A 24,191-nucleotide genomic window follows, 5' to 3' on the forward strand; every position below is an offset into this window, starting at 1 on the left:
TGTCCTATTATATCAAAAAAATTAACACTATATTTTTTTGCGCCCTAAAAACCGTAAAACTTTAATTTAAAAAAATATTTTTCTTAGACAGGTGAAAACACTGTCGGCCATGTTTGGCCGATAGATTATCTGTGCTCTGACGTCATGCATTTGTAAACAACAGTATAACCCTGTGGTTATACTGTTGTTTACAAAGTGCAAAGTGCAAAGTGTCGCAAAGTGTTTTCACCTGTCTAAGAAAAATATTTTTTTAAATTAAAGTTTTACGGTTTTTAGGGCGCAAAAAAATATAGTGTTAATTTTTTTGATATAATAGGACAAATATTAACCATTTAAGACCAACTTAAAAAAATTGTCAAGTAGCCTATTCAGTAAGTACTACTGTTTCATATTTTTAGTATTTATAAAACAGTTTCTGTTTTCGTGTAGTACATTTACAATTTCATCTATTGTTACACAAATCGCATTTCACAATTTACTCATAAAGATTACGGTGAATATTAATTATAACCTCGGTGGTTCGATTTTCAAGTTGATTAAACTGAGAAAATCATCGTACAAGTATTACAAGTACAATTACAGTTGTATAAAGCTAAATATGTATTTAATTAAAATAAGTTGCTTTTATTATTAAGGCAACACAAATTACACTACATTGATCACAGACATTCATTTTTCACACTTCTCAGTCACATATATCTCTTAACAATAAATAGATGCTTAAGCTAAGGGGAGGGATTAATTTCTTTGGAGATATTCCTCTAAATGCAAAATTCGTGGTTCATATTGAAGATCTCTTCGTCGACGTCTACCAAACATCATTGGCACTACCATAGCCATCGTAGCAGGGACCATCCCTGCTCCAACGGCGGCTATTACTGTAGAACTATCAGGTGCATTTTTATTACCAACAACTCTTTTACGTATCACTTTATTTCTATTAGGTCTATGCTGGCTCGCTGCAACTTCTAAGTCATTCTTCATGTCCATATCACGTTTGGATTCTTCGACAGTTTGAAAACTTTTCTCAACCTCCAATAAACCTCCATGTGATGTTGTCATGTTTGTACCAGAACGATCATCAGTAGGCAAAACTGTTAAGGACACTGACTGGTGTGATGTTATAGAAGGTACTGCTACATTTTCTGCAGGGCGTTCAAGAGACCTTTGACGTTTCTTGTTTCTGTATCCTTTTGTAGTTGAAAGTAAAACCCAATGTCCATCATCATACGGAGGTCTTGATGAACGATCATCTTCCACATCGGAGTAAACAACTTGCGTCGGTCTTCTTACTGGCCGCTTTTGCATCGAAGATTGATGTAATGCTTCATATTCATATGGGAAATTAGATGGCCGAGGATCTGTCACTATAGAATCAGACATTCCATAATAAACTGCATCGTCATTTGCATATGGGTCGTTTTTATCACAATTTGACACCGGCTTATATGGACGCCGGCTGTCATCAGATGACCAGGAAGACTGATAACTGTGCATCGATTGTTGTTGGGGTTGAGGTTTGTTCTTAGTCCAAGTGGGCTTCGAAGGCAATTCTGGTTCATACTCTTGAGGAATGTGTAGCTTATTATTTATAAATCCAGGGCGAGATAAAGTGGGTCTCTTTTGAGGATACGTGTAGCTATTGTCCATGTCTTGGTATGAAGTATATCGGTCATCGTTAGAAGCGTTTGTGTCTTCTTCATCATTCCAGTAACTAGGTTTTTGTTTTTTAACGTTAGGTTTCCACTTGGAGATTTTGCTTGTAGACCAAGCTACAGGTTCTAATGTTACCCAACCATCCTTATCGTCATAAGGATGTTTATGTTGCTTTACTTTCAGACGATTCCAAGATGTAAAAACTTTGTCATCATCTTCATCATCTTGACTTGTTGAAGTAGAAAATCGGTCTAATTTCATCTTATTTCTCTTTAATTTCGCCGCCAACGCCGCTATTGCTTGTAGACGTTCACTTGGAAAATCTTTAAAATCTTTTAGTTTGTCCACATTTTCTAACGCATAATCTTCAAAATATTCTTGTGGACCTTCATTCTCAATGAACCCCTCTTGGCAAGAAGGTCCAAAGCAGCGTGGTCGGTTACTTTTCACATCGTGAATTATATCCGTCATAAGATTTTTAATATCGGAATCATTATCTAATGTGGTTTCAGAGACATCCCACTGCCGCACATTTTCTTTTTCCGGTGTGTTTTCGATTATAGTTATTGGTTCTTTACCGGGAACATCCAACTGATAAGTTTTAAATTTTTCGTACTTGTTTTCGTTGGTATTTGCGGAGGCAAGGTGAAGTAAACAAACGGTTAAGAGAACCACTGTCATTTTCATTTATGAATTTCACTTTCTTTCGTTCGCGTGTGAGCGCGCAGTCGAGACGCGCACAGACTGAGCGCCTACGGCAGCAGTCCACCGCTGATATAGTTTTGATAGTGGGTGCACAATAACCACCCTCCCTGCTCTCTAATGCAGTGGCATTTCCAGTTCGGTCACGACGAATGAGCGACATAATTGCACTGTGACTGTCGTTTACCAGCGGCTTATCTTAATTGAGTATCGCATCTCTCTCCGAGCCCCGACCCGCGTTGCGGTGAAAACGCTTTTCATTTTGTGAAATGTTTTCTCCTGGTATACGAATATAATGCGTGAAAATTTTCACAGGACCAAAATACAAAGAGCTTTGTTTGTTCGAAGCGATGTTAATCTTTACCACACTAAGTCTTTAGATACGATGCTTGTTAACTATTTACATTTCATAATTAAAATTCCATATATTGTAGGTATATACCTACCTACCTATGATGTTGAATTTGATCCATAAGAAGTAACTAGATTTATTATTAGTGCGCGTAAAACTGATTTTGTTTTCAATAGGTGTAAACTCAAAATATCTGCATGCATTATTAGAATATCTGTACTACTTATACCTACTCTACTCGTACTATCACTCTGGACTTATACAAGCTTTGTATCATTTTGAATACAAAGTTACTGCATAACTTACTCATTTCTAACTATACGAGCCAGAACATCTTATTACTTTTTCCACACCGCTCTCTCTGCTATAAAGCGCAAATTATCACCATGTGATTATCCTTATCGCCGATCAACTCGCTCTAATTGGCTGCTTTTACCTACTAGACATTAGACGATCTTACTATCTTGCTGCATGATGCAAAATGATGAGCATGATGAAAAATGGACAAGTCTTCAGCACACAAAAACTTAGTCTAGATAAACTGTTTTTGTCAAGAATAATATCACAAAATCATGGTAATTTATAATGTTATTCAGTATTTGTACCAAGAAGTTAGTAGGTATATTTATTTACTAATAACCTACAAATATTTACATTAACCTAAACAAATAGAAAAATGTAGCTTTTTATTTATAACTAGGTTATGCCCGCGACTTTATCCGCGTGGACTACACAAATTTCAATCCCCTATTTACTCCCTTATGGGTTACATTGTCATAAATCCATTCTTAGCGGATGCCTATGTCATTATAGCTATCCGCATGCCCAGCACGATCCGTCGAGTGGTTTGAGCTGTGCGTTGATAAATCAGTAAGTCAGTCAGTCAGTCAATCAGTCAGTCAGCGTTTCCTTTTATATATCTTTTTTTATTATTTAGGCTAGATTTTTTATTATCTAGACTAGACTAGAAAACATGTTTATTGTTCATCTATAACAACATCATTTCAGAATTCAGTACAATGACCCGGATTGTCTTTCTTGATCCAACTTCGTTACATTTTACAGCGTTTTACACTTTTTTGTGTCACCCAGTCATCTCTATGTGACAGATGAGTAGGTACAGTGACTTATCTTCAAATCATCTATAGACAGACATACCTACAACCATTATTATATTATTACTTTCGTTCATTTGCAGTGATATACAATTAAACAGTGGTTCCAATTTAGTTGTACGATAAATATCTTAACTATTTAGTTAAGACATTAAAAAAATTTGTTGGTAAATATTGTGAAAAGTACCTACCTATAACGCTGCTATTTTTCTCATAATGTTCACTTAGTATTTTTAAAATCTGACAATTTAATTCAGAGATTTTGTTATATCTAAAAGTCTAGTCTAGTTAGCTAAGTCAACAAGTCTCTAAACTTAAATAATTATCTAAGTTTAGAGACTTGTTGACTAGCAGATTAAACTTAATTAAGTACCAATTCTATTTAGGCTAGTATGTATTGAATACTTGTAGGTATATTATAACCGAATTCCCCTTTTGTCTTTGCTCCTTTTACTTTGGTAGAACAATTTTTCATCCCGGGTATAAAAAGTAAGTACGTACGTACCTATAAAATCATATGATTCAAAGAGTTTAAAACCATGTCACAACTAGAAACACAGAGTGAACCGTGAATCTTATTTGAATGAGATAATAAATCTCGAGAGTTTTTTGGATATGTATCTACATGTACGCTTACTTTCCAAGTTACGTGAGAACATGCAAACAGATTATTTGGATCAATTTGATTGTTCAATTCGAAAGGCTTATTTTTTAAGTCTTGTTGTAACACATTTTCTGTGTTAAAGGCTATTGCATAATCTCGCTGCAATTCGCGAAATTGTTTTACTTATTACAACTTTCTCCGCGAGACTATCAAAATAGCAACACGCTAAAACAAAATGTAACTACAATGTTACACGACTGACGAAGGTAATAAATGGCCTTACGTTACATAACCATATTTTTATGGATACATTTGCCTATAGTTGCCTTTTGAATGCCTAGGGGCTGTAATGCTTTTAACCAAGCACAAATATATTTATAGCCCTCAGCTTAGCCCTTTTTCAATGTTCATTATAATCCTTTTTGTAACGCGATAGCTAGGCTGGAGTGGAAAATATGCGACGAGTTGGAATTAAAAAATCCTAAAACACGTATTTCTTCATTTCTGACTAAAAGCCCCAATAAGTGCCAATTTTCATAGATATCACTTGAAAAATTACGGATTTTTATACCAATTTTCATGCCATATTTATTTTTCAAAAATTGTGAAACACATGAGTATTTCTTCATTTTTAATCAACAGTCTAAATATCAATTTTCATCAATATAATTTGAACAATGACGCACTTTCATACAAACTTTTACCGCGAATTTAACCCCCTTAGCGGTGAATTTTCCAAAAATTCTTTTTTGGCGTGTGCCTACATCATAGAAGAAACCTTCTGCCCCTGCGGGTAAGCCTGTGCGTTAACAGATCAGTCAGTCAGTCAGTCATTACAAGCCCTTTTAGATGAACATAGAGGTAGGGAAAGAATACAAAAAAAGATTATAAAATATGGCTAGATATCATCATTTACCACCAGATGAGATTGCAGTCAATGGCTAACTTGTATCTGACTGAATAAAAAAGGTCTTAGCCATTTGGACTAGTGGAAAAATCAGTACAGCTCTTAGGCTATAAAGTTTGGAGACCCGGCCCTGCCTCTTATCGTATCTACTAGTAGATGCAGATGTCTGCATTACTACGCTTAGTTGTAAGAGGAATAAGAATATTAGTCCAGCTAAATGAAATTATGTACTAATACGATGACCAGTTCTTTGCCACCGGTAAAGCTATGCCGACTTTATAATAGCTAGTCCCTGCGTCCGTCACGGTGGTGACGGTTTCCACCATTTTATAGTTTTCACCATTTATAGTACTCTCTTATTTAACGCCCGACGACTCCTTTCTGCTTTCTAAAATTCATAAAATTGACAAGAATTCCACTCTTTCCTTTAATAAAGTTAATATTAAGAAGGCCCACAGAAACCCCAATAAACTCATTAATTATCAAGAAAATAGTAAGTACCTAATATTATAGAAAGCAGATTGTAAAGATTTTACACGTCAAAATAGATGATGCCCACGACTTCGTCCGCGTGGATTTAGGTTTTTAAAAATCCCGTGAGATGTCCCATCTGTTCCTCGCTTGGGAAATTTCCGTCTCTAGGATGCAAGCTATCTCTGTACTTACCAAATTTTGACAAAATCTGTTAAACAGATGGGCCGTGAAAAACTAGCAGACATACATACAAACAGACACACTTTTGCATTTATAATATTAGAATGGACAAAAAACTATTAAGTAAGTAAGTATGTACCTACCATGAGTAGTTTTCTATATAATAAACCTTACTGAAATTTGATTATAATAAAATTGTACTCACGGAAGTAGACCATCATCGTAACACAAAGGAAAGGAAGCCTTCCGCCGCTCTTTGCGTGCACCAATTTGTATATAATACAGGTCATTTGCTCCATTTCAACGTCAAAAGGAAGTTTTTATATTAATCACCTTACTTTACATATCAATCACAACGCTGCTTAACATAGCGGCAACTTTTTCCGGTTTTTTTAACAATCTCTCCGTTGATTTTCCGGAATAAAAAGTAGGTATAGCTCTCCAGGGCTATATAATCACGTCGCGATCGGATTGAAGGAAAAACCAACAAACCAATCAACCAGCAAACAACACACACTTTCGCTATAATAATATGGGTAGTGATCCGGGGCTGGGTCTACGCCAATCTACGCCCGCATGCAAACTTCAGAATGTTACTAAACAAACCAAAGTTCTCGCTGTACTAATTAAAGTTTAAGAATTTCATTCGTTGCGTAACATTGTTTTGGTTAGTTTTCATGGACAACTTTTCGAAGTTTTTCAAATGAAAAGGTAGGTAGGTAAGATTTAAATCGGATTATTTTTTAATTAAGTACTTAGGTAGGTACATTTTATACAAAACAGATTTTTAGCGCACCTTTACTTATAACAGTAGGTACCTATATAAATAAAATTATGTCAACTCCTTACAAACTAGGTTCCTATATATATATTATGTTGTCTGTCAGTCCTGGATCCTGATGCTACAAGGATACCTACTACTCAGCTAAATCACGAGAAGTGAAAGATCTGCCGATTGTGAATTAAAATTGTGCTAACGTGCACAGGATTTCAAGCCAGGGTATGCATTTAGGTATGAACTTATTTTCCGGCAGGTTTTAATGAAAAATAAGCATTGATTTATTACAACGAGGGTAAGCAGTGCGTTTATGCCTTTATCAGCTGCACGCCACTGAACCTAACCTACCCAGTATACTTACTTAGTTACTGATTTTGATGATTCCATAATCCTGTAGGAATAATATTCAATATAATATAGATATAGCACGGGATCGAGCACCGCTTCATTGGTTCAGTGGTTAAAGATAAATTGTGTGGTTTAAAAGTTTTAACTAATTGTTTATAGTTGTCATAGATTGTAGAAGCAGTTTCTAGTTCAGTAGTTACGTGTCCGTCACGCTTACGGCATACAATTGCATCACTGTAAAGTTCGAAAGCGTTTATGGCGTCAAGTTTTATAATAGCAACAAAGAACTTTCCTCCGTTTGACTAAACGCCTATTAGATATGAGAATATAGACATCTGAAGAGTCGCCCTTCCTATTAATATCTAAATATATAAATATACAATTTATGAATTCCTTAGTGGTAAAGTTGCCCACAAGATGGTGTAGTATACAGATAGGTACATTGATATAATCTATTCCTAATAATATTATATATTATGCGAAAGTGTGTCTGTCTGTCTGTCTACCTGTCTACTAGCTTTTCAAGGCCCAACAGTGCAACCGATTGTGATGAATTTTGGTACAGAGTTAGACTACATCCCGGGGACGGACGGACATAGGCTACTTTTTATCCCGGAAAATAAAAGATGATATTTTTAAAAAACCTAAATCCACGCGGACAAAGTCGCATCATCGAGTAAAAATAATAAGATGATAATATTATTATGAAGAAATGTAGGTACTCTGACAAGTAATTCCACAAGTCCACAGAGTCTATTATATAACCTATTAGTCAAGGCCTAGTTTCACTGCAAAGTGTTAAATATTTTCTACTTTCACAGTAATGCAATGATTGTTTATTTACATCCGAAACAGATACGCATTCTTTACGGAGATAACCACTCTCCGAGCAATAAAACTTTACGATAAAAATATTACGAAAGAGCTTCTTGAATGTAAGAATAGGTATGTACCTACCTTTTTTATCGCTGTGAATTGCGTTTATGGAAGCCAGCCAACTACCAAACCAACCAGCTAACTTTAGGAAGGTATGTGCGACTCGCCGGCCGAGAGGCGACCGGAATACCCAGTAAAACCCAGCGGCGCTCTTGCGCGTCGCCTGGCGACTTGGTCACGGGAACACCGAAGCAATCAACCGTGACCCAGCCAGCGACGTCCACCGAGGCGGATCCTCCACCGGGGACCCACTCACGAGGTTCCCCACCACACGTCCGAGGCGCACAAACGATGTGCGCGTACTTACCTAGATATACTTAGTCTTAGAGCTGTTCAAAATTAAAATTAAATTCAAAGAGTTGGATTGAGTTGGGACTGTAATGGGAGTGGATTTAGGGGTTTAAAAACCCCAACATCCACCTGGTTGAAGTCGCTGGCATTGTCTATTTGCTACAGAGATAGCGTGCATCTTGTAGATAGACATAGGCTACTTTTTATCCTGGAAAAACGAGAGTTCGCATGGGATTTTAGAAAAGCCTAAATGTACGCGGATGAACTCGCGGGCATCATCTAGGACAGGTAGTTCTGTATAAAATTAAAATAAATACTTATAAGTAATATGCGACTCTATAAAGGTGTAGTCGTGACGGTCAAGGCCCGGTTTCACTTTCTGATAAGCACCAAAACATTTTCTCCTCTCACGGTTGCAACCAACCGGGACTCGCCGGTGAAATGCAATAATTGCATTGTGCCACGGTACTTACAAAAGTCACGGTGCCTAAATAGAAAAGAATTTGTAATTTTTGGCCAGTCGTGAGATAGCTATCATATATGTATACAGATAGATAGATAGCAGACGGTTTTGGGTTCGATTTTTAGTCGTCTGCAATTTGCATAGAAAAATTAATGGTCCTTTAGAATTTTTCGTAGATTATTTTGGTCACGAGCTTTCTCGAATATAATAATATTTTCTCAGGATTCTGGAGTGATCATAATATTTTGAATAATCAAATAGTCGCCATCTTTATTTTCTTTTGCAAATCTTTTTGAAAAAGGATTTTCGAACGCATTTCGCCATCTGTGTCGAACAGTATACATTACCCGTATAGTAACCAGAGTGAAACGTTAAGCTCTGTGATCTCGTAGTGTAGTTTGACACCCCTAGATGTCACTATAACCAAGGAGTAAGAGATGCCATCTATGGACATATTCCAAGAACGTGTTTGCTATAAACTTTTACATAATATGAATACGTTTTATTTGAACTAAGTAATCATTTATCTTCAGATGAAATTATTTAAATAGCAAATGAAAAATTTCCCATCGTTAAAAAACATCTTTATGTTTTTGGGAAGTAGAACAGCATCATTATAAAACACAAGGCATGACATAACCCCAAAACATGGACCACATAGTAACCAGGGCATCACTAAGCATTTATTGTTCTCTAATAGTCTTATGCTCATTTCCAACCATCTTCATTTTCACTGTAATATTGTGTAAATGAGGATAGGTACAATTTATTGTACAATCTTTATTACTTGTGAACTTGCCAAACTAGTTTTGTCAATTCGGAAATTATGAAACTTATCTAATTACCTAAGTAGATACTAGATAGGTAGTTATACAATAAGTTTCCTCAGTACCTAATATAGGTACCATAATCGAGTTTAACAACAATGAAACTTTCTCTGAACGAAAGCGATATCACTGACTCTTTAATCATCAATTTGTTGGTTCAACTACCATCCCACTCTACCCATGGCCACTTATCATGTTACAAATGCATAATACAGTTCCATGGATGGGTTTTATATTGTTAAGTACTGTAGGTAGCTTGTCCGCGACTTCGTCCGTGTGGATTTAGGTTTTAAGTAAAATTCCGAGGGAACTCTATGATTTTACGGGATAAAAAGAAGCCTATGTCACACTCCAGATCTTTGACTATACTCATGCAGAAAATCACGTCAATCCGTTGCACCGTTGCGACGTGATTGAAGGACAAACCAACAAACAAAGCCACTTTTGCATTTATAAGGGTAGGTACTGATACTTATTAATACTGAATACCTTACTTCAAAATCTTGTGAAATCATTAAGTTATCAAAATAGAGTAATACCGGAACAAGAGTCGCCATGTAGAAGTAAAGGTGTTCCGCTAAGTTAATCCATGCCGCCTTCCGTCGATTGTTAGCGTCGTCGCCGCTTTTACTTTCATCAAAGATACTTATTAATACTGAATACCTTACTTAAAACATCAGATATGAGAATAAATACAAACATTAACTTTACTTATTTGCTTCCTAAGATTCGTTGTATTTTATAACGTGACTAGATGATGCCCGTGATTCGTCCGTATGGATAAAAAATCCAGTTTATAAAAAAAAAATGTTATTCAAAAGCCCGCGGGAACTCTTTAATTTCCTAAATTGATTTTTATGTCAAAATAAAATCACCGCATAAGTAGGTAAGTATACATTATCTATTGATACTTATACGTTTTTGTAAAAGTTTTACTACCTACCTATTTACCATTTTACTAATCAATAACATAATAAAAGTAAAATAAAGTCTTACAAATAAAAAACACAAAGACGCGCCACTTAAAGGCAACAACAATAACTCCATTAAGGGATGTCATCGTGCGTGCAACAAACAAAAGCGAAGTGAAGAGATAAAATAACGAAATGCACTCCGCATCGCCGCAAACCCTCCACCGACGCTACCTGTTCCCAGTCGCCTTCCGACAGCGCGACAAAATGGTGCCACTCTACCTGCTACTCGTGCTGCCAATCGTGACTGCTTCAGAATCAGAACATTCCGGTGCTTACTCATCCCCTCAATACGCGAAGAAAATGTTCCCCAAGAACTACGACTCAACCGCATTCCTACCAAAAGAAAAACAAACAGCCGAATTCAAGAGCCACCAAGACATCGATAGAGTCGACGACTACTCAAACGATACGTCCGGTTACGCAAGATCCTCGTTCCTCGAATCAGCTGGAAATTTTCTAAGCGGTACTGGAGGTCAAGTAGTGTCGAGCCTGGCTAAGGACTTCATTGCCAGGTCCACTGGGAGTAGCCAGGTTGGTTTTGACTGCATGTCGCAGGTTCGTATCGCACTTAGTTTTACATTGCACGCATTCTTCGCTGGCTTTTGGAGATAAGTTTGTATTGACCAGCTTTTAAGTGTGACTCACCTTTAATGACTTCATTATTAAGCACAGTGTTTGAAGTCCAATCTTAGTCATTTAAAAACCGATCGAGTTTTCAACGGTCTAGTTCTAGTACTTAATAAATAACCACTACCCATAATATTATAAAATGTGAAAATTTGCGGTTTATTAGTTTGTTGGTTTGTCCTTCAATCTCGTTGCAACGGAGCAAAGGATCGATGATTTTCATCATGGGTATAGTTAAAGGCCTTAAGAGAGATATACTAGGCTACTTTTTATCCCGGAAAAACAAAGGGTTCCCACGGGATTTTCAAAAACCTAAATCCACGTAGACGAAGTCGCGGGCGTCAGCTAGTGTTAAGTTTTTTTAAATTTACTATAGGCAGACTCTTGATTACAAACACACCTGATGGGAAGTGATAATGTGTACGCGTTTGTCTAGAAGATAATTGAAAGGAATGTACCTATGAGGAATGATGACGCAAAGCGTTACGTGCGTGTAGATGGAATAATATCACTGACTGGGTGAAAAGTTGCCTAATGCCCATACGTCTTGCGGTATGGTGATAAAAAAGTGAAACGGGGACAAGATCAAAACAAAGCGCAACAATTTTATTAATAGAACAAAATAGGCACCGAATGAAAACTCTGCTGTAATTGAATTACCCTAAAGAGAGCCAAACAAAGCTTATCATAATTATTTCGAAAAATTGGAATTACTTTTAGCTGATGCTGATTAAATTTTTAATTCAGGTGCTTAGTTTGAATCTGACAAACCTGGTGATTCTGATCGTGCTCAAGGCTCTCATACTCGCCGCTGGTTTCTTCGGAGCTGGTGCTTGGAAGGGTCACCATTATGGAAGAAGCTTAGATGGTAAGAAGTGCAAATTGTCTTTTGTTGACAGTTGTTCTTTTTCAAAATTATCTATACAACGTATCTCTGCCTATGTACTCTATCGTGTCCATCATTATCAATTGTCCACAGCTGGGTATGAGTCTCTTTTTTTCATTTATAGACTAGCGCTTGGCTGCAATCATACCTGGAGACAAGTGATGATGTAGCCTAAGATGGAGTGCGCTTGCCTAGAAGATGCCTATTCACTCTTGACTTGATGGTACTCATATTATTTGGGGAAAATTGATGCTGGATGGGTGTAGGGACTAGGGACATACACGCAACGGTCTTACGCCGCCTGAATCCAGCCGCTCCCTGCGCTGTGACTAGTTTGATGTCGTCCACATAGTGGGGCTTTTCCAACGCTGCGCTTTCCGGAGTTAGATCGCCATTCTAGCACATTTGGACCCCGAAGTGTATCGGTTTTTCGAACTATAATGACCTGCCCTCTGCCACTTCAGCATCGCAACCCGTTGAACTATGCCAGTTACTCTGGTTCTCCTACGGAAATCCTCATTTGATCTCGTAAAGAATTAAATACACCTACCTTTATACATCGTTTACATTAATGCCCCTTTACAATTTTATTCTACATGTCGATAATAATTTATCACAACCAGGGCAGTTCACTAAATAATCTCAATTAGCCCTCACACAATGTAATAATGACCAGGAAATAGTACTAATAAAAGACCCATCTAGAACATCTGCGTCTTTAACACCTTTATCATTCCTGATCAAAATTGTGTTACATATCAAAAATGTAGTGATGCTATTATAACTTTTATACTTACAGAGATTAAATCTATATTTGCGTGTACAGATTTTGAGAATAAAATGTTTTTGTTATTTATATAAGCTGACCAGTAGGGTCATTCCCGTTTAATCCAATAGCGTGTGATGCGTTTGTCATGTCCGTCCAAAGAGTAATCCTATTGCCACGGGATAATCTGTAGGTCTGCAGACGACTCAGCAAAATGACCAACGGGTTTTATTTCATACTAATGCAGCTTCGTGACTTTATTCGTATGTAGGTATACCGCATAATTTTTATTTATTTATGCCAAATTGTGTATGTGTTGGAATATGAGTTTAATTATTTTATGGTGGATTTTTTATTTATTTTTATAAATCTTTATTGAAACATCATTAATATGTTTTTCTCATACTTACTAGTTGTAGTAGTAGTACTGTCTATTATATACTTAGTTATGTATTTTTTAAATGCAATATTAAAGGTTTGGGTTCCTTATTAGGTATCTTACCACTATTACCACTGACCTACCTGCGCTTCTGAATTGTGGTGGTAGAAATAGATACTCTTTAGAAAACTAGCTAACCTGTCCCGGCTACGCCTGGGTGATATTTCTGAAAACCTTTTTTAAATTGGGGGTGAGAAGATCTACCTAGATTTATGCAAAATCTCAAGAATTAAGCAAGTGGACTGAGCTGTACGTTGATGTCAGTTAGTTTCTCCTTTTATATCTATTTCAAAAATAATATGTAAATGCAATTTGAATCATGACAAACATCTGTTTTAGCCTATCATATTTAATTTCAAACATGTCATAATCATATTTTGTTATTTCTATTTTATTATATTTTAGTATAATAGCCAACTAGCATATTTAATATTTATTATAATAGGTATGCTAGTTGGCTATTTTTAGTATAATGTATAGTTTTCTGCAGACAACAAGAACGCCAGCTACTTGACTGAAGACGAGATAATGCTGTACCTGAGCTACCTCGCGGGACAGGCGAGTCAGGACTACGGCTGCCTGTACAGGATGTCCTGCCAGAAGCCACACCAGGCTGCGCTGTACGCTTCTGGAGCAGAACTGTTACTGCAGGGAACCAAACTATTCCAAGGGTAATAATAATTTCTTAGTTAACAAGAACGCCAGATACTTGACTGCAGACGAGATAATGCTGTACCTGAGCTACCTCGCGGGACAGCAGAGCCAGGACTACGGCTGCCTGTACAGGATGTCCTGCCAGAATCCACACCAGGCTGCGCTGTACGCTTCTGGAGCAGAACTGTTACTGCAGGGAACCAAACTATTCCAAGGGTAATAATAATTTCCTAGTTAACAAGAACGCCAGATACTTGACTGCAGACGAAATAATGCTGTACCTAAGCTACCTCGCGGGACAGGCGAGTCAGGACTACGGCTGCCTGTACAGGATGTCTTGCCAGAAACCACACCAGGCTGCGTTTAAATTTGTAGCGTGGAGTAAAATTTAGAGTGTTTAAATGTAAAATTCATGTTCTGTCCCGTTTTAGCAATATTTAAAAGAAAAAGATGTTGCGCATGTTTTAACTTTGCTGATTGATATAATTCAGAGATTCTATTCTTGAGTTTAACATGAGCCTGACCAGTGTAATACTCGTATATCTATCGGAATCTTGGTTTAACGTCGACAAATTGTCGAATCATGCTACTTTTTGTCCGTCCGTCCTCATGTCAAAGTTTTAAAATATTGCATTATTTTATTGTAAGTACTTATTTACTTCTTAAATTTAGAAAAGTGGTGATTGCCATCGGCCCCCTATTCGCGGGGCCCGGGTTTCGATTTTGGGCACGCACTTCTAATTTTTCCGAGCTATGAGCATATTAAGCAATTGATTTAACGGTAAAAGAAAACATCGTAAGGAAATCTGTATACCTGAGTGTTCTCCATAATGTTTTCGATGGTGAGTGAAGTCTGCCGATCTATTAGCCGTGGTAGACTATTGGCCATACCCTTCTCATTCTGAGAGGAGACCCTTGCTCAGTAGTGAGCCCGCGATGGGTTGATGATGAAGAAGAACCCAGATATAAAGAAACCGAGTAAATTCAACATTTATTGTTCCAGAAACAGCATCGAGTTGGAGCCATACGAGGACATATCCAACGGCATCAGAGAGGCGGCGTCGCGGGGCGAGCGGGGGATGCCGTGCCAGCGCTACCAGTGCACGTAGAAGAGAAGTCAAAACATTACACCTGCAAACAAAGATTGCTCAAGTACCTATTCCATTGCCACAAGATTGTCACGCCTGAATTAGAAATGTAATATCAAATATTAAAGTTCTCGAATACAGAATTCCTCAAGCATCTACTAGCCTTGTAGGTACATATTATTGGCACAACGTCAATGCATTTGACAAACGAATGCTGTACAGCGGTGTGATTCTTAGGATTAGTACAAGTTTTTACATATCACCGACGTTGATAGGATACGAGCTTCCTAAGACTTTAGCCTTAAAGTAAAATTGATCTTAACTGCCTTGTTTTAAAGCTCAAGCTCGTCCATATACACCTACAGCTAGCGCTCAAAGCGGAAACTTTGTGAAATTAAAATCGGTGGTACCTACTGAATTTTTTACTTTATCAAGAACTCTTAGGTTCATTGTACTTAGGCTACATTGTGTTTTAACGCTCGAATCCTTAATTTATTTTTTCCTTGTTATAATAATTTTCAAGTCTCATTTCATCGACGTATCAATATACTTTAGAAATTAATCATTATTTAGATTAAATTATTACTCTACCAAACTCTACGTTCTGTTATTTTCCCTGTTTCTCATATCATATCTTATCTATTGATTATCTCATCTAAAGGCCTGATATAAAAAAAAGTTTTGCGAAGCATTGAGTTAGCTTGCAGTTTTTGATAATGCGGTGAGATAGGTAAGATGCGGTTTTGAGTTTCGGCCTGAAGCTATACTTATTTTTAATCCGACACTTAGTAATTTTTCAAGGTAGGTACTAATAGCCAACGTGGTGGAATATGGCCAAACCCTTCTCATACTGAGAGGAAACCCGTGCTCCGTAGTGAGCCGGCTTTGGGTTGATCATGATGATGATGATGATGAATATTCCCTTTTTCCTCCAACTAAATTAAAGCTCGTGCTAGGACCTACGACCAGTGCAACGGGTGGGATTGGAACAGTCAGCCTTTCTCTCTCTGGCCGCTGAGCTAATGGGACTTTTGTGCTGTACACTACAATGATTACCTGGTTTACAATCCTGGGCGTCCTATCATCAGTATTATTGATACGGGCAGCTCTGTATTCCGAGTACGATACATATCCATCACCATCGGTATCATCAGTTAGGAGCGTGCGATCCACTATAGCTAGAAATTAGAAAAAAAACACCATCACCTTACCTATAACAAACCTTTATGATTCTCTACCACCTTTGTGATAATGCACTAGGTACCTCAAAATATAAATTGACATATTTCCAGCTTCATCTTAATAACAATATTTTTCCATGAAAAGGGTAAACTTTTGTAGTGAATTTGGAGAAAAAGAAATCACATTCTCTAAGTACTAATAATAAATATACGACAAACTTTCAGGCTTGGGCTTGTCTTATTGGAAATCAATAGGTAATCAAAATCAATTCTAAACCAACCTTGTATCATACGCAAACTTTTAATTGACTTTATTTTACTTTTATTGATAGGTCAAGTCTCTACAACCGGTTCTGAAAGTAGATTCCATTGAGAAGAGTCGACACTAAGCTGTTACTTTATCTCAAAAGCCAACGTCTTGTCGAATAATAGATCGATAATAAGTAGCTGAGCTGCATGTTTATACTTACCGATGAACGCGTCCATATCGGTGGTTTCTGGTTCAATAGAATCATCCTCTTGTTCTTCAGGAAATGCATGTTCGATCGTGTGATATACCGCCTAAAACAGAAAAAAAATAGCCGCCGGCTTCTATCACGTCGCAACAAAGCAGCCGGCTTTGAACATAATATAATTTATTAAAAGCAAAGTTGACACAAGCATGTAAAGCACTGTTTTTGGTAAGACAGTTCAAGGAATGATTTTGATAAAAGTGGGCACCTTACAGTATAATTAATATGTATAACTGTCTAATATCTAAAAGTGCGGAAGTTGCAGTACTTCGGCCACATTATGAGAAATAGCAAATACGACCTCCTGCAGCTTTCAGGGGGAAATAGCCGGCAGAAAACCACCTGGCCGAAGAAGAACATCGTGACTAAAGAATTTACGCCAATGGTACGGGAAGAGTACCCGATCTCTTTTCCGCGCCGCAGTGTCCAAGGTGCAGATAGCCCTAATGATTGCCAACCTCCGATAGGAGACGGCATTTAAAGAAGAAGATCTAACATTACTGAGAAAGCGAATAATCTTTTTTTTTTAAGTTGCATTCAGTGCCATTAATTATTATACTATTACCATTGAAGTAGTAGTCAAAAAGTTCTTTGTTATATTTTTGAATTAACTGGTTTTATGTTAAAACCATTACACTAAGTTTACCTAAAAATTACCGTAGATATGTATGAAATCTGTTCTCACCGAATAAGTTCAGAAGACATAAAACTGACGAGAGTAGAAGAGATAGAACGAATGTGAGATAAGGGCGGTAGTTTTAAGTCTTCACTTTAGTCACTACTATGCAACGGTTCTATTTTTTTTCATAATAGTTTAAATATAATATGTACCTTTTATTCAATACCTACTTTATACATGGTATTTACCTTTAACATTTCTAATCCATCCAATTTAGAGTTTCTATCGTAATCATGAGAAGAAAAATAGTGGAATTCTAGTTCCTCCGGCGTCATATTGGCTAAAGCTTCCGCTGTTAAAACCTTCGCATCTTCTTCTAAATGCCTTCAAATAAAATTAATAGCTGTGATTATTTCAAAGTATTTAAAATATTAAATTACTCTTTAGCATCAGAATTTGGGAGTTGGAACCCAAAGTTCAGTGACAAACTCTATGCTTGATATCCACTATTTCAATTTACAATCCGTGATTCGATGCGTGCCCGAGATCGAACATCAGACCTCTTTGGTGGAACAGGAGGCTGACGTCCTAACCACTAGGCTATTACCGCTCTTGTTCAGTAAGAGTACCTAAGTACTTGAAAAATTAAATGTAAAAGTTTGAATGTTTGTTAATTTTTCACGCTACAATGACTGAATCAATTTGGCTGTTTAAAATAGTGATAGCGTACATCCTGATTTAAGACATAGTACTTAAGCTATTTTTTCTCTAGGAAAATCAACTAGTTCTCGCGGGATTTTTAGAAAACCCATGTGGATGAAGTTGACAGCATCATCTAGTCGGAAATAATAATAATGTTCCGTAACGCAATTCATTTAACTACTTTTTGAGAGTAGGTAGCGGCTGTGCATAATCTTGCAGCCTCTATATCACATTGACCGTTGTCGATCTATTGTGATCTTCACCATCTACAGTTCACCTCCAATACTGACTGCCACTATAGATACAGCAGCATCTCCTTGGCCGGGGTCATTCTTCCTCAAAGACATTTAAGTTCTTACCACTTACTTGGTATCGTGTAATAGCTTTGTGTCGCTGGTAAGAGATTCTGACGATCTAGGCTTGTAGTGTTGGTGCTTGTGCTCCACTGCATGGTGGCCGTGTGGGTGGTGCGGCCCTCGGCACATACACGCTGACAACCAGTTTAGTAGCAGGAATAGATATGCTGAAATTGAGAAAATGGTAGGTAAGTACTCAAATGGAGTCTTTAAACTCAATTGAAAAGCCTGCAAAACACAAAACGCGCGATGGCAGTATCCAACGCATGCTCCCTGAAGTTATAGCACAAGGAACTGTAAGTATAAATACTTACAAAGAATTCAATCACCACGCTGGCCAAGTGCGGATTGGCAGAATTTACATGCCTTTATGGTTATTACCTACCTATACAATCGACAAAAACTGAACGCCACGCGTTATCAATTAATTTGTATTTCGATTAAATTTTTTTATTACTATGAATTTAAACAATTGAACGTAAAAATTACAGATCAAAAATATTAATTAATTTGACAATTTACAAATAAAGAGACAAAACTACATTCGAGATTCGCATAATACCTGTGTAATTTGAAGCATTGTATTGCACCAAAGGGTCGGACAGGGGACACAGGGGAGACGGACAGATGGGCCCACCCCCGGGTCCGCGGGGCACACATCCCGCGGAGACGCAATATTCACACCTCATTTCACAACTACCCTGCCTATTACATTTGTCAGCGCCCAGGAAATTTTAGTAAACTGTTTTATCGGAAAAAAGACGAGACGATTTTGATTTATTACGGATCCTTAAAAGGAAATGAATTAAGACCGGGAGATTTTCTTGCTAAGTGATTTTATTGGGCGGAGAGAGAAAAAATCATTTTTTATAATTATTATTAGTCTTTAACATCCTCCAGTTTTCCTTAGTTTGCTTCATCATGATCAACTCATTACCGGCCCAATACTGAGCTGGGTCTCCTCTCAGAGTGAAAAGGGTGTAGGCCATAGTCTGCCACCGCGCTGGCCCAATGCGGATTGGCAGACTTCACACACCTTTGAGAACATGCACATCCGAGATAATTTCACGGATTTGGATCGGATGTAGTGCATAAACGCCCTAAGGCTGAGCTCTATAGAACTTTGACTTTGCTCAGACTTCAGATGCAGTTAAAACGTGACAAACTTATGTCGGGTGACATTGATTTGTCTCATTTTATCTAATAAAGGCTGAGCAAAGTCAAATTATGCTCTGTAGATCTCAGTTTGAATGCCCTCATTAAGAATGAGTATCAAAGAAAGCCTCACCGCCATGTCATCTACTTATACAAAAGTAGAATAAAACAAATGGTCATACTAACCTTTTTGTTTTTATAACTGATGAAAATGTAGAAGTCTCTCAAATTCCAAGAACAAAAACAGGTGCTCTAAAAACACCCTTTCAAAAAATCTATTACAGTGTACTTTCAATAGATCGAATGCATAATTTATTCGGGCCCCTCTATCAAACTGAACAGTTGTCGCGGGTAAGACGAGCCCTGCCTTTAATCGGACCCCACTTTATTATGGGGCAGTGTATAAAATGAAGCAGTAATGGAGGACAAATTATGCGCTCGCGGTGACAAGTGCGCGCTCCGTATGTCACGGTGTCCGTCACAAGTGATGGAGAATTATACTCATGGTTGTACAAAACACTAAACATAATATCTGCAGAACTTCTGTGTGATCGCTAACTCAGTGTCAAACACTGAATGATAGCCACCAAGCTCATTTGACATTGGTTGTTTCTACTTTGCGTGATTTTTTTTTAATTTTAACGTAAAATAGATTTTCTTAGAAAACCTTCAATGGCTTAAAAATAAATGTCATTCAGTGTTAGACACTGAGTTAGCGAATCACCCACTGAACTATTAATCTGTCTGTTTGTTATGGTAGCTGCTACAATGTCAAATCTAAATATATATAAAAGGAAAAGGTGACTGACAGACTGATCTACCAACGCACAGCTATCTAATCTATAAATCTGAATGAGCTGAATAAGCTGAATTATGACGTAGACGTCATGACGTAGACACATTTAAGTCAAACGTAAAAAATTTAGCAATAAATAAATATTCATTCATTCAATTCAACTCAATTTAATTCCACAAAAATATTATGAGAACAAGTAAGTCAGGCAGCTTTGGGTCTCTCAGATTTAAGACCACTATTTAAAGTAAAAACAGATATTTCTGTAGAGCATGCCATTTTGCTAAATTCAATTCGTAAGAAATATCTACAAATGACATGGCCAAAAAGTACATTCCATGTACACAACATAGTAAATATTTATTAAATATTAAAAATAGAAAGATGAATTAATACGTAGTTTTTAAGCTCTCTGAACTTGTTAGTTTTTATTTCAAAATAATAAGGAATACAAGATGAGTTCCTCTACTACCGCCATACTGTACCATAGATAGATCTTTATAAAATAACGGACGTTCCTCACTATGCGTATTACTTATGTAGACACATTATTTGGATGACAAATGCTTTTATTAGGAACATTTTATTCATATCGAAACTGTCTTTATTGATATTTTTTGCATTCAATAAATGAAAAAAAAACAATGTATTAATAATACCAATATTACATGAGTATTATATTTTAAGTCCATTCCCACATTCTGCAAAATAATACATAAAACGGAACGCGTTTCACGTGTTTGACAATGTGTCATAGTCTATGTCAATGTTTATGGTAGGCTGTTTGATTGCATTGCCGTCTCTTCGTTGCGCTTGCGTTCGTACTTCGTTGTAGGTACCTACTCTGTTTGTATTTTTGCGATTATCTTCTAATATTTTTGACCCCTGCTTATCTCTACGGACTCTAGATACCTTCTACCGCTCGATTATCTTGCTATTAACACTGGATTCTGATTCGGATTGAGTTTCGAATTTGTTTTGTGGAGATCATTATGGGGTGTATAAACTTGTTGTGGACAAGTTCTGTGAGTTTTTTATTTATACCAATTTAATGTCCCTATAATCACAAATTTATAACACCAAAAGTCATTGGTGTACACTAAGTTACTAACGCCCATAAAATAATGGGCCATGTCCTTTTTACTCATTCCTCAAACAACAAGACCGTGTGTCACTGCATAGAGTCACGGCCCCTAAAGTCTTTCACCGACCCACCGTATTATCACCCAATAACACCCTAATCCTGTGCGATTACAACTCATACTGCACTGTAGTAAGTACTTACGGGTCACAAATTCCTTTATTACCTACCAAGCTTTGGTTACATTTCAGCCATAATAGCTAAATCACTACCCATATTATAAATGCGAAAGTGTATTTGTATGTTGGTTTATTGGTTTGTCCTTCAATCACGTCGCAACGGAAACCCCGATCGACGTGATTTTTGAATGGGTGTAGTTAAAGACCTGGAGAGTAACTAGTGGCGTGTAGCTCATAGAGGCATAAAAGCTCTGCTTACCCTAGTTGTAATAAATCAAATGCTTGTTTTTCATTATGATTGATGATGTTCATACTTAATGTTATAACAAGTAAATAAGCTCATAACCTGACTTCAAATCCTGTGCACGCAACTGAGAGTAACACGGGCTACTTTTAAACCCGGGAAATCAAAGAGTTCCCCTCGGGATCTCATCCATCATTCATAGAGAAACAAAATAAATGAACTACTTAACAGTGGCGTGCACAGGATTTGAACCTAGGGTAAGCATTAGTTAGCTAACTCATCGTGAAAAATGAGCACTAAGCCATTTCAACTAGGTAAGCAGTGCTTTTATGCCTCTATGACCTGCACGCCACTGCTACTTAAGTATCTTTTTTTAAAAATTTCGATTGTCTGCTTATTATTTATGTTACAAATGTAGCGTAGACTGCTAAACTAAAGATTAAAATGGCTTTGGTCTGCTTTTTAGAGGGTTTAGCATTTGTTTTTTTTTTCTGTGGGTGTACTACGTAGTAGTACTTCCAAATTCTTTGGTGGGATGCTTAGGTACTTCTATCACTTCTATATTTAAAAAAAAATTGTCAGATTGCAGCTTTTTACGCGGACCAATTGCTTACGTTGAGTGGTATGTTGCCAAAAAGATGAACGCGTAAACTTAAACATTAAGTATTATTTATTATTAAATTATCAGGATGTTAAGTTCAAAAAGGTATAAATAACTCCTCTGTTTCATCAATTTATGGACATTGAGTAAAATAAACTTAGGAATCCATAAAATGTTTTATAATATTTTGTGGTCTGACTCTACTTACTTATAGCTTTGTTTTTAAGAATAAAATTAGGCATTATATACATAAACATTAACGAAAACGTGTATAATAAAAGTGTGGACTTACCTTTAACTAACATTTCTGTCACATAACTTGGATCTCTATTTTCCTTTTCACCTAATTTAAACAAAGTACAAACAATAATTTCACATTAACCTTAGCACCGTAGCATCGTTTTTGTGAAATGACAGAAGAAATCAATTTTACAGCGCAAGCGCAAGCAATGCAGATCAAATCATGTCTTATCTCGTTAACAAAAAGTTTATTTTCGAATGAATTTATATTCATTTTCAGCGCATGACTTTGAGATGCCATTTCAGAAGCTTTGGCGGCTTTCACTTACTGACGCAAGATGGCGTTAGTAGTCCTGAAATGAGCAAAAGTCAGCGAAAGTTACCTACATGAAAGAAGAAAAATTACTAAACGCAAACTTGTGCGAGATGAGTTTTGAACTCATGTGTAAACTTATGGATTAAATAATTGTTTCTAGCAATTCTAGTCAGATTCTAGTACATAAAGTACAAATTGAAATTATCAAACGTTTTTACAAACAATTCTAGTTACATGTATACCTACTAAAGAATAGCACTTGAATAGCACGTCTGGTAATTTTTTTGGCACATATTTTTTAAACATATTTTTTTTATTCTCTCTCTGCGTTCTCTGAGGCTCGTAATAATTCTCCAGTAATCACATAACATTGAAGTGAAATTTCTTCAGGCGTAAAACTTTGGATCTAAAATTTGGGCGGAAGTAAGACTCGTGTATATTATACATATTTAAAATGGCCATCAAACAAAACAGCTTTTTTAAAGCTACCATCTTTTACCGAGCTGTTTTAAAATACGAAATAGTTAGAGCTATAGTATCCGCCTCCGCGCTTACTAGGTGCGGGATAGCGCGGATGACTGGCGGGTGAGCGGAGCGTCCTCCCGCCGGCTGTGTGCGGGCTGTGTAGGTGTGCGGGGCGTCGAAACCCCCCCCCCCCCCATTTCAATCTGTCGCGTACGTACTGCGTTTTGAGTTTAATGCGATGCAATGGGCTTCCAGAATCAGAATTCCAGATCCTTATCCAAATCAAACTTCTTTATACCTACTTAAGTATAGGTCCTTAAAAGTAGGTATAAATAAGGAATGTTTTCAATTATCTGGGGATACTTAATTAGAAAAATGGAAAGATCATTGGAAAATTAAGTAATTTGTAATTTGATTTAAAATCCGTGTAATAATAAAATGAAATAAAATAAAATTGAGTCTGTTAAGAAATTGCCATTATAAATAACAAAGTGGTAAAATACCCCATTTACTGAGACCTCTAATATAAATAGCCTACCTACAATGTCATGGAAAATCAATGAAACAAAATCCAATAAATAACTAAAACATCTCATTATCTTCACGTTTAAAATTTTGATATGTATGCGACTCATTTTCTCTTAACTCCTCGCTGAAATAGATCTTTATTCCTTTAAAGA

At 36.8% G+C, this 24,191-nt stretch overlaps 3 protein-coding genes across 3 annotated transcripts; 1 reads left to right on the top strand and 2 right to left on the bottom strand.

Annotated features, from left to right (window-relative positions):
- Window positions 1–288: 288 nt before the first annotated feature.
- LOC117989539 (uncharacterized) lies at window positions 289–2,343 on the bottom strand. The gene has a single exon (XM_034976906.2). The coding sequence runs from the start codon at window positions 2,341–2,343 to the stop codon at window positions 739–741; it is 1,605 nt and encodes a 534-aa protein (XP_034832797.2). The 3' UTR covers window positions 289–738.
- An 8,396-nt stretch (window positions 2,344–10,739) lies between these two features.
- LOC117989757 (uncharacterized) lies at window positions 10,740–15,088 on the top strand. Its single transcript, XM_034977169.2, has 4 exons — window positions 10,740–11,138; window positions 11,982–12,102; window positions 13,816–13,996; window positions 14,983–15,088. Exons 1-4 carry the CDS (start codon window positions 10,740–10,742, stop codon window positions 15,086–15,088), a joined length of 807 nt encoding a protein of 268 aa, XP_034833060.1.
- Window positions 14,946–22,895, bottom strand: LOC117989336 (multiple coagulation factor deficiency protein 2 homolog). The gene is made up of 6 exons (XM_034976680.2): window positions 22,783–22,895; window positions 18,448–18,604; window positions 17,628–17,763; window positions 16,719–16,809; window positions 16,124–16,245; window positions 14,946–15,110 (listed from the first exon to the last, which is right to left on the bottom strand). The coding sequence occupies exons 1-6, from the start codon at window positions 22,793–22,795 to the stop codon at window positions 15,105–15,107; spliced, it is 525 nt and encodes a 174-aa protein (XP_034832571.1). The 5' UTR covers window positions 22,796–22,895; the 3' UTR covers window positions 14,946–15,104.
- Window positions 22,896–24,191: the final 1,296 nt, after the last annotated feature.

The sequence above is a fragment of the Maniola hyperantus genome, chromosome 16 (assembly GCF_902806685.2).
Source record: "Maniola hyperantus chromosome 16, iAphHyp1.2, whole genome shotgun sequence".
NCBI lineage: Eukaryota > Metazoa > Arthropoda > Insecta > Lepidoptera > Nymphalidae > Maniola > Maniola hyperantus.

Bases quoted from the DNA above. Each gene is read 5' to 3' on its own strand.
- LOC117989539 (XM_034976906.2), bottom strand. From the start codon at position 2,343: ATGAAAATGACAGTGGTTCTCTTAACCGTTTGTTTACTTCACCTTGCC.
- LOC117989757 (XM_034977169.2), top strand. From the start codon at position 10,740: ATGCACTCCGCATCGCCGCAAACCCTCCACCGACGCTACCTGTTCCCA. The intron at 12,103-13,815 runs GTAAGAAGTGCA...AGTTTTCTGCAG, and splicing joins TTATGGAAGAAGCTTAGATG to ACAACAAGAACGCCAGCTAC. The intron at 13,997-14,982 runs GTAATAATAATT...TTATTGTTCCAG, and splicing joins GGAACCAAACTATTCCAAGG to AAACAGCATCGAGTTGGAGC.
- LOC117989336 (XM_034976680.2), bottom strand. The intron at 17,764-18,447 runs GTAAGTGGTAAG...TTTTATTTGAAG, and splicing joins AAGCTATTACACGATACCAA to GCATTTAGAAGAAGATGCGA. The intron at 16,246-16,718 runs GTAAGTATAAAC...TCTAATTTCTAG, and splicing joins CGATATGGACGCGTTCATCG to CTATAGTGGATCGCACGCTC.